We start from the raw sequence: 16,710 nt of genomic DNA on the forward strand, positions 1-16,710 counted from the left end.
AGTAAGAAGACAGCTGACGAGCTTTGCATGGTCTAGTTTCTTGGCAAATGTTTGCAAAATATCCTGTGAAATCAGTCTAACCTTAAAACAGTTTGGTTTGAATTGTCTCTCCTGGGCTTTCCTATTTGTCATCCTCAGAACTGAAAGTTAATGTGTGGAACCCATGGTAACGGCTGAAAATCGCCTCTTACATCTGGTAGATTTTGGAAGTGCGTCTTAATGGCAATCACAAGTCTCTTCAGAGTCTCAGGAGAGGCTCCTGTGTCTCCTATAGTTTACACCCTCTGAAATCTTCAGTCACTTTTCTGGTCAGGTTGCCAAGGAGGTCATCTTGTGCACCCCAGACTCATCAGACAAGACGAGCTCTTCACGCTTTTATAGGCAACTAGACCTCTTAAGGTGCCTCAGTAATTGAACAAGGTTGTCAGTGAAAAATTGAAGCTATTTATTTTCCCTGCTCTCTTAACAATAATGCTTACACCTTAAAACAAGCTGGCTAAAATATACCGTTGAGCCTTTGGGGTTGACTTGCAGCTCTGCATTTATATAATACAGTCAGAATTTTCTATTGTCTATTGTTTATGGCAATAAATGAACACGTGTTGTTTTAGTGTCTTTTTGTGACTACTGCCACTACTCCATTGATCTGTTATTTAGAAAAATGCATTGCTGGTGCTTTGTCACACAGTGACAACACAAAGTCTATGCAGCTCAGCAGGAACTTTATTCCATTTTACAATCCTTTATATACAGTCACAGGTCAGTGCCTTTCCAGCTATGGTGTTGCTTGTCCAGCGATCATCACTTTCATCAAAGTGATGGCAGATTTCCAGCGTCTTTGGCCCTCATGATTATTTGCTAACCCACAAGGTTAAGAAAATAATGCTATAATGCTGTCTTTACAGGCAGCAGCGAAAACATCATTAAAAGCTTTACAATATTACAAGACAGTATCAGTAGGGGTACATGGGCAAGTAGTAGTAATATTTTTTCTGTATTTTTGGTATGATGACATGCAACCTTAAATACCGTCTTTTTAAATCACTCATTACCTGCCTCATTCTGACCTCATTCTGACCTCCTGTTTACTGGCTATCATCTTGACCTCCCTCTCCTTCTTCAGGACAACATCACATAATTATAAATCTCGGCATCACCTATACCGTCCTGATTAATATTAAACCTGCCCCACAGCTGCAGAAAATGCAGGCAGCATTATTACTTGTAAATAGTTCAATGAAGTATTCATACATTTGAAGTAATACAATTACTGAGACGCAAGGATTTTAATACACTTCAATTATCCTCAGGCAAGGCCTAATTTTAGCCAGTGTAAACAATAGCTTTTGTCTCTTAATAAAATGTTATTCAGGAACTCTGAATGTACAATAGTGTAGAGTACTAACTAGTTAATTACCACCAGTAGTTAATTTAAATGCTTCACTTTAAGAGTGGCTGAAATCACATTACAAGAGTCTCCCAGGCTTAAGCACCTCTGAGCCCCCGAGTTGAATAATGCTGGGCAGACACTGTGCGATTTTTTCAGTCGCGCGATTCAGCTCCTGCTCAAACTGTACGATTGACTCGCAGGGGTTAGAAGTTCATAGGACACGATGCAGGGTCTCACACTATACGGCTCGATGCTCTGATGCGACCTGAGTGCTCACACTGTGCGTCCATAAAATGAAGGTTATAACAGAAATTCTGTCGCTCGCTCTCCCTCTCTGTCTTTCACTCACACAGACACACCACCACCACCATCAACTTTGCTAAATTGCTAATGAAAAACATGATCAGGCAGCTGTGATTGAGCAGCATTGTAAATCCAACTATTTTCACAGTTGTTGTGGTCGCGATAATTTTGTGAGGCCACATGGAAAAGGCTCGGATGAGCTTTCCAAAGTTCTACAAGTTGTGCCTCCATCGCTTGTGTCCAGATCACACGCTGCACTGCCGTGCTGCGCCGTCTTTTTCACTGACATTTGTGTTTGCGCGTGCGCAGTGTGAGAAACTGCGGTGACACCCTCACGACCAAGCAATTGATGATCGGGAGCTGGTCGTGAGGTGTTAATCGCTTCTCGTTACCCCACGTATACTACACGATGCACGACGCACGATGAAGGCCAAAATCGGGCCGATCGCCAAAACGGTCGCATGACTCAAAAATCGGCTCAAAATGGGTCAAAAATTGCACAGTGTAAGCCCAGCATAAGCAGTTTAAAAAAGGAAATATTTGTTCATCAAGTGGAAGAGAAGACATTCTTGACTTAAGGATTGCACTGGAGATAAAAATTAATTGATCATCATTCATCTGAATACAGTTCATCCCAAGACATGTGGTGGGGTGTAGTTTTAGCCAGCTGGAGAGGGAAAGGTGGGGCACAGTGATTCAGGGACTAGTGCCAGGTGGAGCAATTTGCACGCCTGCTGTGAACGTTCTAATCCACTTCCCTTCTTATTCGGTAGTGCACTCGGACCTGAGAGACACACACACATGCTGAAAAGCCACAGCTCCGGTTGCCTGCCACTTACAAGAAAGCAGAGGTTGGAGTTGTAGAGAGTGCACCCACGGTAACTCATAATTTTGAGTTATTCTGTGTGTACCTTGAAAAATAAACATGTGTGTCTTAAAAAAATACTTTAAAAGTCTGTCTGTAGACGTTGACATAGTGGTGTGACAACACAAATGTCTGAATGACACTTAATGAAAGTGTTTGCTGAGACATTTCAGGTATAGTGGCTAAACTGTTAGTGAGCTTCCTAAAGATTTAATGCAGTTGTTATACAAACATCCCACATAGCAAGCAGGTCTGGCCCGGATCTGGCATCAACCTGGCACTTCTGACTGACTGGTGTCATGGCAGGGTGTATGTCAACCAGATGTGGGCCAGGTCTGGCAATGATGGCACTGTTTATGTTCCTATTTTCCTATTTTAGTTAGAAGACCCAAATAGTTGGATAGAGCACTTTCAGTAATCCCAGACAGTAGAGGAGCGGTATAAAAGAATCAGTCCATTCACTGTCTGAATAGAGTTTTGTCATGTTACTTTTGCACTATTATCTTCCGGCACATGTTGTTATTACATGGCTTGATTAAGGTACACATTAGGCTGACATCTGGGGCCAGAGCTGAAACTGTTCTGGGCCAGCACAGGACCACATAGTGTGTCTGCAACTGGCCTTGTGCTGGCCCATGTGTGGGCCTCATCTGGCAAACCAGATCTGGGCCACCAAAGGGCCATCATTCTTTGCGGTATGTGGGCCATGTGTGGGCCATTGTGTGGGCCATACCAATTTTGCTTTGTGGGATAGGGTTTTTATTTGGGTTTACATTCACCTGTGTATTAATCTAATGTTGATAGCTGCTACATGGGTGAGACACACACCTTGGTAATTTTTAAGTGTTGTTTAAACAGGACTTGAGCTTGATGCCATTAATAAACATGCTGAAAAAAAGACTGGCTCTTGTGGTCTTTTGATGATAACATTGTCTTAGGACATTTTAGAACCCATCATGTACTAAAGCAGAACCGTTTGAGCTAAACAGGGAATTAGATCAGATTTAGGACTGGATTTACTAACCGTTCGTGCCATCGTGAAATCCTCTTTTGGCATTAAAAAGCTTCTGTAGGTATTTACTAAAGCAGGGGCAGTTTTCCAACTGATAGACGTGGATGCAGGTAATCTTACTTACTATAAGTTTCCTTTTCAGAGTGCAAAATTCTGGGAGGAGAGTATGTAAATGAATCACACAAATATGATTTACAAAGGTTGCACCACTGTTTACTCCAAGTTGTCCTGAATGTAATGCCTGGAAAAAAATCATGTATTATGTGCCCAGTGTAGCTGAGATATCTGCCAATAGGAAAATTCATTTATTTAGAATGAGAAGGGTAGAGTTTATCAGAAAGAGCATATAATTGGTGCGAGTTGATGGCTCAGAGCTGTCCGTGCACTGTGAAAGCTTTGGCCATGTCCTGTAACTCTTCACTGACTCCTCCACCCTGCATGTTTAAAGATGAATCCTACATGCTTCTTGTCTTCAGTAAAACTAGCATTTTGATAAAACAGAGCCTAACTTAACTGGACTGAGCCGAGCGTCAGAGAGAAGAGGAGAATCCCATTACGAAATGCATAGAAGGTTGCTTCTTTTTTTATAGGCAGCCGGGTTTCTTTACAGAGATGAGGTTTGCAGTGTGCCAGGAATTTAGTCACATTTATACACAGAGAAAGCTCCTCAATGAAAAAACATCTTTTCCCTGGTATCAGGTCTGTTGTCAGATTAAAATATTGGTCAGAATGCAGCAATTAATGAGACTGAAGCAGACTTGAAGTGTTAGATCAGTGTGTGAATGTTACAATATATTTTATTGACTTTAATAAATGACTGCAGCCTCAGACCGCTGCAAAAAAATTAAAGAGGGGTGCGCTTGGCGCGGTAACAGTAACTTCATTAACACTGGGCTGGTTCTATATCTGATGCTAAATAATGTTTGTCACATGTCCGCAGTTATACACTCATTTCAGCTTTATATGGTGTAACAGACTGCAGTTTTCACAAGCAGTCTTTTTACCAGAAGACTCTACTTTTGTACCAGATTCTTCTTCAATTGTCTCTTATTGATATTTTCTTAGCAGATATAGTGCAGCCTCATCTCATCCCATCATCATGGACCATTTAATTTCACTGTCCCTTTAAGAATGCAGCTCTTTATTGAAATGAGCTATCTACGTGTTTGTTTATAAATTAGAGCAGCGTCAGGAGATCACCTACAGGACTTTCTGTTCCCATGGGCACAGTTATATGATTGGAGACCTTAGATTTTACATGCCAGTTTTGTCAGTGACCACTAATTGTTTTCATTTCTGTGAAACATTAGCCTGGGAGAGTAGCATCAGCAGGTTGGGAGGCATTAAACCTTTGTAGGTGCTTCTAAAGGAGGTGAGAACAATGTTGTGCTAGATTTACAAAAAACAAAATTGTAATCAGAGTATCATAATAAAGGCATGCGGCCCATCCTGTAATGTTCTTGCTGTAATTTTTTACTTTTCTTAACACAAACAGTGCACCACCACCACCCTCTTGCCCTGCCCCATTCCAATCTTTGTTGCTGTTCGGGTTTTCCTACCTCTTACCTCAGTCTCCATTTATAAATCTCATTAAAAAAAAATGCTGTTTGATTAGTGACTTACTGAAGTTGGCCAGCCTAATATGTTTGATCAGGGAGTGGTTGCAAGATGCACACATGGTGGAGGATAAAGATAGGATGAGAGGAGGAGGAGTAGGAGGGAGGCTGAAGGGAGATGAAGGGCTTATATTTCTTGGGTGAAGTTCTACTTAGGTCGCCAGGGATAAAAACAGGTGATTATAAGAAACGGTTTGATTTGGAGCCACACATGTCTGTCTTGGGGACACGAATGCGTCAATACCATGTTGGGGTTTATTTTAGAAGTTGCTTGCTGCATGGTGTGAAATGATATGGGAAAAAACATTTTAATCTCCATTCCCATTGCTGCCATAGGCCTTTTGCCTCATACTGCATGTATATAACATCAAGTCAGTAAATCCCAAGTTTCACATCTGTCTAATGATGAGGTCTGGTTCAGCTGTTTGTTTGATATGTGATCAGATTCCTCAGGCCACATCCTGAGGGATTGGCAGTGCCCAAAATTACTCCTGTAGAGTTTACAGCCAGGATTTAGCACATGGAGTTAAGCTATCTACACAAATCATTCCCTTTTTCATTTGCAGAAACAGTCCTACAGACATGATTTACAAGTACAGTGCTGCTTACATGAAATCCAAGGGCAACTCAAGGCTACAAATCACACTGACTTTGCCTCTCTGTTTACGATGTCCTCTTGGTGTCATAGAAAGGGACATATTCTAAATCTCAAGTTACAAATTACAGCATTTTTTTTCCTGTTGTATTTAGTTTCATCTGTGTCATAGTAAGTGGAAACTAGGACAGTGTGTCACATCCCCCAGAGAAAAGGATAGACAGGAAAATCCTTTCACTCGGCTGTAAGCGTGATCCAGCACCGACTAAGGGCCGGCTCGCCCCTTGACCACGGTCTCAGTTTTGTCACTCGCAAACACAGTTTTCTGAGTAAAAGCTATGCAGCAGCAGTCACTGACTGTACGCTGTCTCGGCACACAGAGGGTGACTAATTTTAAGGTGTGATTAGCTTGAAGGTGTGCCACATGAATACAAACATGAAAGCGACTGCTTAGAAAACTAATTCATATTTATGATTCATTCTTATTCTTATTCTTTTTCATTTATCAGAGGCAGACATTTTACTATTAATGCATATGATTATAAAGAAGAAAGACGCCTGTAATTAGCTTCAGCTGTGTGGGTGTTTGTTATTTAGGCAGCAAACACAATTTTATTTAGCTGGGGTGGTGGCACAAGCAATATTTAGAACAATACTTAATTATTTCAGAATAAAATGGAAGCCGTGTGCTTGATTGCTGATTTTTTTTTTTTTTGCCACTGACTTTTCAGTACAAATCCTGACCTGCATTTCAATAATGCCACAACAGACCAAACTGTTGTGATTCCCAGTCCGATGGTGTAAGTTCCCAGGGGGTTAGGCTAGATGGAACTGGTAGTTAACTAACCAACAGCCAAAGGCAACAGATAAATAAATTATACAGATACATAACAGTGAAAGTCCTTGACATATTGTAGAAACATTTTTAACTTTTCTCACAACATAATGCATGACTTTGAAACAGATTAGTAGATATAGAGGTAGAAATGAGGGGATAGAGGGCCTCCTGGTTTATCAATAACCCTTAAACAGGCTCATAATTTTTTTGCTGTGTTATTTGAAACAACCTATGCAAGGTTAAATACAAATGTGAAAGCTCGATTTTTCCCTGCCGCCCAATTTAAAGGTGTAAATGTTAACACTTATTTGGCAGCTAGAGGATGCCTACCTTTAGATTTTATCTACAGCTCATTAAAGTAGCTTGCACAGCCTAGAAATTGGTAGTTTTTTAATGGGGCAGCTCTTGCATAAACAGTTGCTTAACTATAAGTTTTAAATAGGTAATCTGAAGGTATATGCTAAATTGTAGCTCAGGTGTAATGTGAAAGAAGTTAAAGACCGGGAATATTATAAATCATTCACTTATGGATTTGTTTAAAAACGAACAATAGACATTTCACTGTAGGGGAAAAAAAGGATGGATGAATACAGCAGTCCACGTGAGAGTTGGGTGACCGTCAGGAAAGATGTTAGACACAGTGCTGCTTATGAGGTTAACACCTGTGACACCTGCAGTGTCCACCTGCAGTACTGCATAGTATGCGGCTAAGTTGGAAAAACAGAGCTGTGTAGTTGCAGCTTTCACTTCTCCAGACTCAAGATACACTGCTGCTGGTGCGAGAGGAGAGAAGCAACAGGGAACGATTCACAGTGGGGTACATTAGCTGAACAAATTCAGGTAAATTGTGTTTATTCACAACACTTGCCTGGTTTACCTTTATCTTTAAGGCTTATTTAAAATAAGAATTTCATTTTGCAGTGTAAAATGCTGTGTTTATTTTTACTGTGCATATGACAATAACATTTCTTCAAGGAAGAATAATCCCCCTACCCCCAAACTCCCTCCCTCATCATTTCATGTAAGGTTTTGGGAAGCTAGTTTAACCCTTTACTGCACTGTTTCTGAAGTGTTGCTCTTCTGTCTGGTGCTGTTCGTCTGGCAAGCTTGTCATTGCTTTTTGGGCCATGGATTGTCACAAATCACCACCATGCCACATCTCCCACAGCATGCAGGGTCCAGGACAGAAAATCAATGGACTCTCATGGGCAACTCCATCAGTGCACTGATGGTGAAGAGAAGAGGGTGGGGGTCAGGTCTGCAGAATGAGGAGAGGGAGAGATGGAAGCAGGTTTTATGGTGTTATTTTTGTGCCACTATTCTGAGCGCAAGTAAAAAAAAAATTGAGCGCACGTAAAATAATGAATTTTGTTCACTCAAATTCAGCTTTTCTTCGCTCAAAATAAATTTCTCCTCAAAATGCAACACTTGCACCTGCAAACTTTTTTTTACATGCGCTCAATTTTTTTTTAGGTGAGCTCAGAATAGTGGCACAAAAATAACGCCATAGGTTTTAGGGGCATGTGAGGCCCGATTTAAGAGCATGTTTAGCCAAACAACGAGAATAAAGAGTAATACTGAAAGAGATGAACGCCTTTGCATCTTTTGAAATCGAAAGGGTTTTGTCACCAAAACCAAGCACATACTGAGCACAAACATATGACAGAGCCATGCTTTTCCAAAGATGTGAAATATTCTGTAGATATATACAAAGTAGGGTTCATCCAAAAACCATATGTCACATAAGCTGACAAAGGCAAACAGCTGTTTTCTTCTTTGGTTAACCCAGCTGTTCTCCAACGTTTCTCCAATACTATCCATTATCACAAAGTTGTTCACTCTTTGTTTTTTATCTATGGCACATCTACGTACCAAATATTCAAATATTTTCAGTTTGGAAGACTTCAACTTTCCATATCTGATATATGTGAAATATGAAAATGAAAATGTTGGAATAACATACAGGAGTGCCGGAAACAAGAAGATGACAATGTATGAAAGTTAAAATAACAGGACGGAGAAATTAAAGGAGAGTGGGGGTGGGGTGGGAGATTGAGTTAGCGCACCATAATGAAAAGGATTGAAAGCAGGAGGGAACATGGACAAGCCTGATAAGCAAGTGACTGAGAAAGACGTAAGTGTTTTGGATTGTGTCGAGCAAATTCTTCCAAATAAGAGCAGTGGCTCATGAAAGTGATATCATATGGAAATGTCTCCAACACACCATTTAACATTCACTGCTGGAACTGACTGTAGATATGATTGCCTCAGGTTGCAGGCAATGCATGCAAATGTTATGTAAAATATGAAGTGTTGGCTTCCCTTTTCTGAATTATTTCATCCAAATTTTCTCATTAAGGTTTTAGATTTCACACCTCAATTTGATTTTACTGATACAATTTGCAAAATGAAGCTTACTTTCACAGCTACTAGATCCCTGGTAGAGATTTTTTCCAGTCTGTGAAATAAAGGCTAACAGGTTATTGTCATTTTATGTTTTTGTTTCAGTCGTGGACACCAAGGTGATCCTGGAGGGTTTGCAGAGGCTTGGCCCCACACCAATATATCTACCTGTCAGCTACCGGATCCTCAATGCAGAGTCAGCGTTCTTTTTACAGGAGGCAAACCAGGACTTAATGAGGAACTCCAGCCTCCAGGCTCGCACTGAGTCCTTTTTCATCCACCAGGCCCGGCAGATGCCCTTTGTCAATGCTAGCTATGGACCACTGTCTGTCCAGCAGCCTGTCCCCCTGGAGCTGCTACAGACTTCGCCAGGGCCCTTTAGCACACCCTCTTTCACTTCATCCTCAACAACATCAGTGTCGGCATCGCCTCTCTTTACATTCAACTGGAAGGTGCACACTTACATTATCAGCGAGAGGATTCACCCTAGCTGGCCGAAAGTTCAAGTGCTGTTCTATATTGCAGGCAGGGACTGGGATGATTACAGCACCATCCACAAGCTACCCTGTATCAGGATGTTTGCCTTTCATGAGACTCAAGAGGTGCGTGGAACATGCAAGCTAAAAGGCGATCTGGGGATATGTGTTGCCGAGCTGGAGCCCCTGGCCAGCTGGTTCAGCCCACCTACTGTCAGGCCTGGTAGGCAGAAGGTCTCCGAGGAAGCTCAAGGCACTCCGGTGGAGCTCTACTATATGGTTCAAACCACAGATAACGGAGACTGCACTTCAGAGGATTCAAGAAAGGGCAGCTCTGTCCTCACAGACCAGCCGAGGCCGTTAGGGTACTTTGCAGGGCATACCCCTATGCAGCGCATTGGAAGTGTCAGACTGTTTCAGCCACTGTTGGAGCTGAAACTAGACAATAACTTTGTGGTGATGGCACCCTCCAAACCCATTCGGCAGCGAGAAACAGTCTCAACTTTTCTGGCTCTATCTGCTCTTTCTTCAGTACAAATTTTCACCCTCAGGTGAGTCAACCTCCTCCAGGGAGAACGCAGTTTACTTTGCAGCTGTACTAATGTTTTCTCATTCTCCATTCTCCAATTCAAACAGAAATTGTTTGAAATGCACACAGTTGAAAAGAAGGGTTTCATTTGAATTTTATAAAAAGAACAAATGATATATAAAACCCTTTGAGAACACTAAACATCCAACCCTTCGATAATATACAACATTTACAATTTATCCATGTTTGAAATTGTGCTTAAGCTTATAAAACTTTTCTTAAGAAGTTCTTGGTCATTGTCACACTGTAAAAAGCATCAGACAGGGTAGAACTAATCTTGCAAAATAACAAAATATTATTGTTTCTAAAACAGTGTACTGTCTGAGTAGTTATATTACGCAGATAAATGTGCGCTCTTGTTCATGAAACCATATTCTACAGGGAGAAAAGGTGAAGCGTAATTATCATATTTCCTTTGGCCAGAAACTATGGTCTGGAAAAGCTCTTTTCCCCATAAAGATGACGACCTGCGCTTTACGCTTGATGACAAGTTTTGAGACCTCAGTACATATCAGTAAAAAAATGTAAAAAGTTAAACATAAATAAGTAAATGAAATTAATAACTTTTTTATGTAACACTTTTTGAAACAGAGTTACAAAGCACTTCACAGTTTGAATAAAAGCTACATATTGAAGATAGTGTACGCCAGGGCTTGGCAACCCTGGTCACGTATGCCATGATTAACTGATGGCACGACCATAGCTGGACTGGCCATCGATGGTGATTTTTCTTTTTTATGGGCCGATGATTTTTTTTTTTTTTTTGTAAAGGCATAAACAATGAAAGGTGGTGGATTGGCCAGATGTGTAAATTTAAGTCAGTTGTTTGGTGGTGGCTATGGCAAAGCTTCCACAGAGGCCAGCAGGTGGATGAGAGAAAGGGGAGGCAGGAGGAGGAGACGGCCGCCGGACCGAGTGTCAGGTGAACTGAACTTCAGGTAAGAAGATATGGCCTGCAGTCTATCTGGCTCAGGTATAAACCAAGTTCAGGTGTAGTGTATTTTCGTTGTGCTGACTTTTTACAGTCAATTAGAATAACTCGTACTGCGTACTAGCTAGCATGAGAGAGTTTCTATATTATTCTGCACCTTTACGCTGCACAGCTGCCTCTTCTTCTCTCATTCTCTCTCCTCCCTTTCCTGTTGCTACTTCATCAATCAATCAAGCAATCAATCAATCAATCACGTGCAGGTTGTCCTGCAGTAAAATAGGACCCCCCCCCCCCCCGACCTTACACACACAACACAGACATCACATGGGGATACAGGTCGGAGATCGGTAGCGTTACAGAAAAAAAACACTGAAATATACACTACAATGGGAAAGTACAAGAGATAAAAAAGAGACCTCTACTCATGCTGGGCTCCTGGGAGGACAGCATGAGAACGGGAAACAGAAAAACTCCTCTGCACAAGAAAGCACATAAATGTCCACAGCACAACATTATGGAACACGTGACAAGCCACAGGGTCGGGTGGGGGGTGAGGAGTAATCCGAAGCAAACACAGCAGCCATCCTGCCCAGCGCTACCATTCCAGTGCGGGCTCAGACCGCCGTGTTCCCAGGAGGGAACAAGCATCGAAGGCGTTTGGAAAGGGAGGGGGGATGAGTGTGTGCATATCAGTGTATATGTATGTGTGTGCGTGTCCAGAGTTCAGCTGAGACAGTGTCCTTCGCCCTGCTAGGCTAAGTAAACAGTCTTCCAGCCAACCCAGGTGGCCTTGCATGGAATGGGAAGGAACAGACTAAACACAGTCGTTATCAGGGTGCTTTTGTTCGGCTCCAGCCTTGCAACCGCAGCTGGTGCTGAAAGGGTATCCGCATGAAGTGATGGTGCTTTTTACTTTAGTGCGAACAGCTCATATGATCATGAAACTGATCAATGGTCAGCTGATCGGCTTTTCTCTCTTGTTTGTTTATCACCCACTTTGCGCCAGAAAGAGGAAACCGGCGGACGTCGCGGTAAACAACAGCAGCACGTTTAAGCTTGATCAGCTGTTGTTAGAATTTATTTATTATTAATTTCTAGTATCAGTTGATGTTTGCGGGAACCACAGCTGTAAAAGCTGCGTGATACCGGTTTGGTTATCTGGTGAGAGGGAAACATGAAGATGAAACCAGGAGATGTCCTGATGTTACTGAATCATCAGAGCTGAAAAGGTGATGGACAAACAGGTTTACCTTTTAGGTGACATGAATGAGTTGAAGGGAATAACACCAGGATCCTTTTCTAAGTAGCTGACAGCTGGTAACTGTGCAGGGTCGGGTCTAGCAAAGTTTTGCCACGGGCCAGGTGGGGCATTAACAGGGAAAGGGGGGCACTAAGAAATATTTTTCTTTCTTATTCTCATTTAAAATGTCTGGCTTTAAGTAAATAATTATCTGAATCTCACAACCAAAGTTTTCATCTGATGTAAAATGTATAGAGATCATACATATATCAACAGGACTGTACATCACTGTCACAGCGTTCGTTTTCATTCAAAGGCTTTATGGCTTTTCCTATAATACCTGGGCGACCAGTCTCTAGTCAAAATGCCCGGGCCGATTTTTTTTGTCCCAGTCCAGCCCTGGGCACTACACGCAGTGAATTAATCTGAGAAGGTGCATTAAAAAATAAATGGCCGTGCCAGCGGTGAACATTGCAAATTAGCTCACATAGACACATTAGTTGTGCCACTTCGTAATGATGGTATCTTAGCTGACAACTCCAACTACCAGATTCAACTTGTAGTTGGCTAAAAATCACTTAGCCTCATGAGAGGGACATTGCTAGCTGGCACCTTTTTCAAGCGATGTTGAAATTCCCACATTCCAACATGATTCAGGAGCTGTCCGCTCAGCGCAGCATCAGCACCACGTAAATACACGGATACATCCGTAGACTTGAGACAGAAGTCACAATGTGTTTTCAGGACTTTCAGGTGTATGGACCAATGTATGGACCAATGTTTTCTTTTCTGATCAAACCAGAAAGGCTTAATGAGCAGCTGGATTTGTCTTGTATTAACTGGCTGAACTCAGAGGACATCGAAATGCAGCTGACCGAACTGAAAAGCTCGACTCTGTGGGGGTCAAAGTTTGCAGAACTACGAACGCAGCTGGTATCCATAGCTGTGCGTGTTCATGGAGTTTGCATTTTCACCTGCTGGACATCACTACCTGACAAGTTTAACTGTCTTCAGAACATTGCAGAGGCCTTATTGACAATATTTGGCTCTACATATCTGTGTGAGCAGATTTTCTCCCACATGAATAGTGTCCTCAGGTCGCCGTCTGAATGCTGGACACTTAGAGACCTGTGTCTCTGAGTGGGAGACCAGACATCACATTAACATGTGTATCCCTGTATCAACAAACATGCCATATTGGCCCAGTTTATTTTTCTTATCATTGTTGTGAGGAGACCATAAATAGCATTTGCATTTTCTGTTGTGGAGTTCTTGTTATGGATAAAAAGTGTTTATTTTTTGTTGTTTCAAAATAGCTGATAACTATTCGCTGATAGTTGCCAACATCTGCGAACAAATATAATTCTATAAAGTTGTTCTATATAGTGTGTAACTGTTGATATAGAGCGTTATTAAATTTATTGCTAATGCAATCATATGGCACACTGACTTCTGAGGAAATTTTAGATGGCACTCATCATCAGAAAGGTTGCCGACCCCTCGTGTACGTGTTCAAACATACTGACACATAATCAACCATATGGTCAGTTATTCATTCCAACGCATACAAATAGTGACAAACTATGGCTGAAAATAAAGGGGAAAAGATTAAGGGAAAACTAACCTGTAAAAATGAGTTTTTATCAGAACAAATATCAGAGTCAGCTGACCTGATTGACTAAGGAAAGCTGTTCCACAGTGTAGGCGCAACAACCTCAAAAGCGATCCCCTCTGGTTTTAAAATCAGAGCGAGGGACAGTTAGGGGACCCTGGTTAGAGGATCAGAGATGCCGGGTGCTATGATAAAGTCTCAGAAGCACTGCTATATAAGCAGGGCCCTGTCTATATAGAGCTGTATGTGTTAGTAACAGAATTTCAAAGTGGATTTGTAGTTTCACTGGGAGCCAGTGAAGGGATGCAAGAACAGGTGTAATATTTGACCGCTGGCTAGTTTTTGTCAGCAGTCTTGCTGCTGCGTTCTGCACTAATTGGAAACTGGCTATGGAGGACTGACTGATGCACGTGCTGGGAATTACAATAATCGAGGTGGGAGAAAATTAAAGTGTGAACTAAAAATACCAGATGATTGAATGACAGCAAAGGTTTAATATTTGCAATATTTCTTAGGTGACGGAAACAAGATTGGATGAGCTTTGAGATGTGAGTTTCAAGGTTGTGGGGGCTGATATACTGACTGACCCCCTTAGAAAAACTGTCTGGAATGTCAGTTTTACCAGAATTGAGATGAAGGAAGGAAAATGCCTACTTCAAGTAGGCTTTCAAAGGGTAAATATATTGCACTGCTTCAATGCAAATGCTAATTTCACTTTAAACAACTACTGACTCCACAACAACTTGAAATCTTTAAAAAGCACATTTATGTTAAAGTTTTCTGTGTGTGTGGGTGTGTGTGTGTGTGTGTGTGTGTGGGGGGGGGGGGGGGGGGGGTAAATCTTATTTTGATCATGTAAACAATATACAGGAGATTATGTAGCAAAGAAAATGCTTTACAAAATAAAAGAAAATACATTTCACCTGTTCTGATTTATTTACATGTCTAAAAGGAGTGGGAAGAAGTGCACACTTATTTAATCCCACTCCTTTGCCATTATCAGTTAACATGGTCTTTCCTCCCCACTGCTGTCAGACTCTACAACAAAGACTTTTGCAGCTGATCAAACACACACAAACCCGCACATGAGCAATAAGACTAAGTGCAATACTCTTTTCTGACAAAGTTGTATTTTTACTCAGTTGAATATAGCATTTGTATTCTATTTTATCCTATTTTATATTTTATTCTATTTTATTCTACTGTTTATAGTATTTTATTTGATTCTATTCTGTACAGTTGTGTACAGCATATTATTCTTATTGTATTCTAATTTTTGCTGTATAACTTTGCACTGTCCACTTTCTGCTGTGACAAAACAAATTTCCCACATGTGGGACTAATAAAGATGATCTTATCTTAACATTTATTTAGCTTCCTTACTGATATAATCTGCAGTAATAACAATGAACATATTTCTAATATAATATATACACCACATAAAATATTAATTATTATCATATCAATATGTTTTTGTAACTCCATAACTTTGCCTCCTCACAACAAAGCCGGTACCTCCAGTTTTGAAAAGTTAACTGTACAATCCAAATAAGCACCAAATAACAACTTTCTAAACAGAGACATTCACTGATATTCATCATTTTCCATTTCTTTCTATCTCATGAAGATCGTATCTTTATGACTCTTTTTGAATTGCTTTATGTTTGGACATTGCTCTGCACTCAAACTGTTCCACAGTTTCACTCCACGCACAGAAACACAAAAGCCTTTCCTGGCAGTACGCACATTCACAGTTTCGAAGTCACAAAAAACCCTTAAATTATAACTTCTTTCTCTCAAAAAAAGCATGCTTTGAATATCACCTGGATTAATATTCTTTTTTTGTTCTGAACAGATTTTGTGCTTGATTTATTTTATTGATGCTCCAGAAAACTGAAAGAGCAAAGCATTTTACACTTACCTTCCAGCGAACGAGACACTGTTTTCTTCTGAGTGAACAGAACTCCGGAAAAACGATATAATTTTTTACAAAAACTGTGATGGATGTGTTTTATACAATCAGCTTGTTTGTCTTGTGTGCCTACAAACTTAAATTGAAGGATATTAGATTTCCCACAGCGCTTACGTCTCATATAGGAGTTTGTTTGCAGTGAAGTGGATAACACCTTAATTACACATTTGTGCTACTTATGAAGACTGTTTCATGTGTTCGCACTCAAAATTATCATGATTTAAAAAAATAAATGAATAAATCTGAGTTGAATCTGCACAGTGGCAGCAAAAATGTACTTGATTCATTGAGCTTTGTCTCATACAAATGACTTTTCAAAGAGACTGTAATTGCTGCATGTTGCGTGATGCAAATTAAGGTGTAAGGAATATGCATTTCCATCAAGCTACTTTTATTCGAGATCTAAATCATGGCAGATGAAATGGTTAGTGGCCTCAAAGTGGAGCTGTGACAGAGAGCCTTGGCAATTTGTCAACCCTGGGTGAGCAGGAAATCTGCCAAAAAGCCTCATTGCTTTTTCTCTCACTCCAGTGATGATGAACTCCCATGAAGTATTAGCGCTCACAGTGTGTGTTTATCACATTTGTCAGCATGTGTGTAAATGGGAACTTTAAAGGCGGTATTTTTTCCTTTAGTGCCTCTTTTGCACCAGTGTTGCACCCCAACCGTTCAGAAGTTCATCTTTTTTATGTTTTTCCATAGGGATAGCAAAGACTTAAAATTCAGCCAAAATACCTAATTAGCAACCAAAAGATTAAGCCTCAAAGTGTTTAAAAAAATCACAGGCTACTTTAGAGTACTTGACTACCAGCATGTCAAGCTGAACATCCATATGCTGATGATTAATCTCGCATTTGCTTTGTTGTGC

At 40.8% G+C, this 16,710-nt stretch overlaps 1 protein-coding gene across 1 annotated transcript in view; it reads left to right on the forward strand.

Moving 5' to 3' along the window:
• The window catches only part of LOC308392198 (transmembrane protein 132C), a 187,767-nt gene that overhangs the window by 48,784 nt on the left and 122,273 nt on the right, over positions 1 to 16,710 (forward strand). Inside the window, exon 3 of the mRNA XM_080875128.1 lies at positions 9,128 to 10,049. Coding sequence (XP_080731254.1) covers positions 9,128 to 10,049 — 922 coding nt within the window. The remainder of the gene's footprint in view (positions 1 to 9,127; positions 10,050 to 16,710) is intronic.

The sequence above is a fragment of the Rhamphochromis sp. 'chilingali' genome (genome assembly GCF_963969265.1).
Source record: "Rhamphochromis sp. 'chilingali' genome assembly, chromosome: 2".
In the NCBI taxonomy this organism is placed as follows: domain Eukaryota; kingdom Metazoa; phylum Chordata; class Actinopteri; order Cichliformes; family Cichlidae; genus Rhamphochromis; species Rhamphochromis sp. 'chilingali'.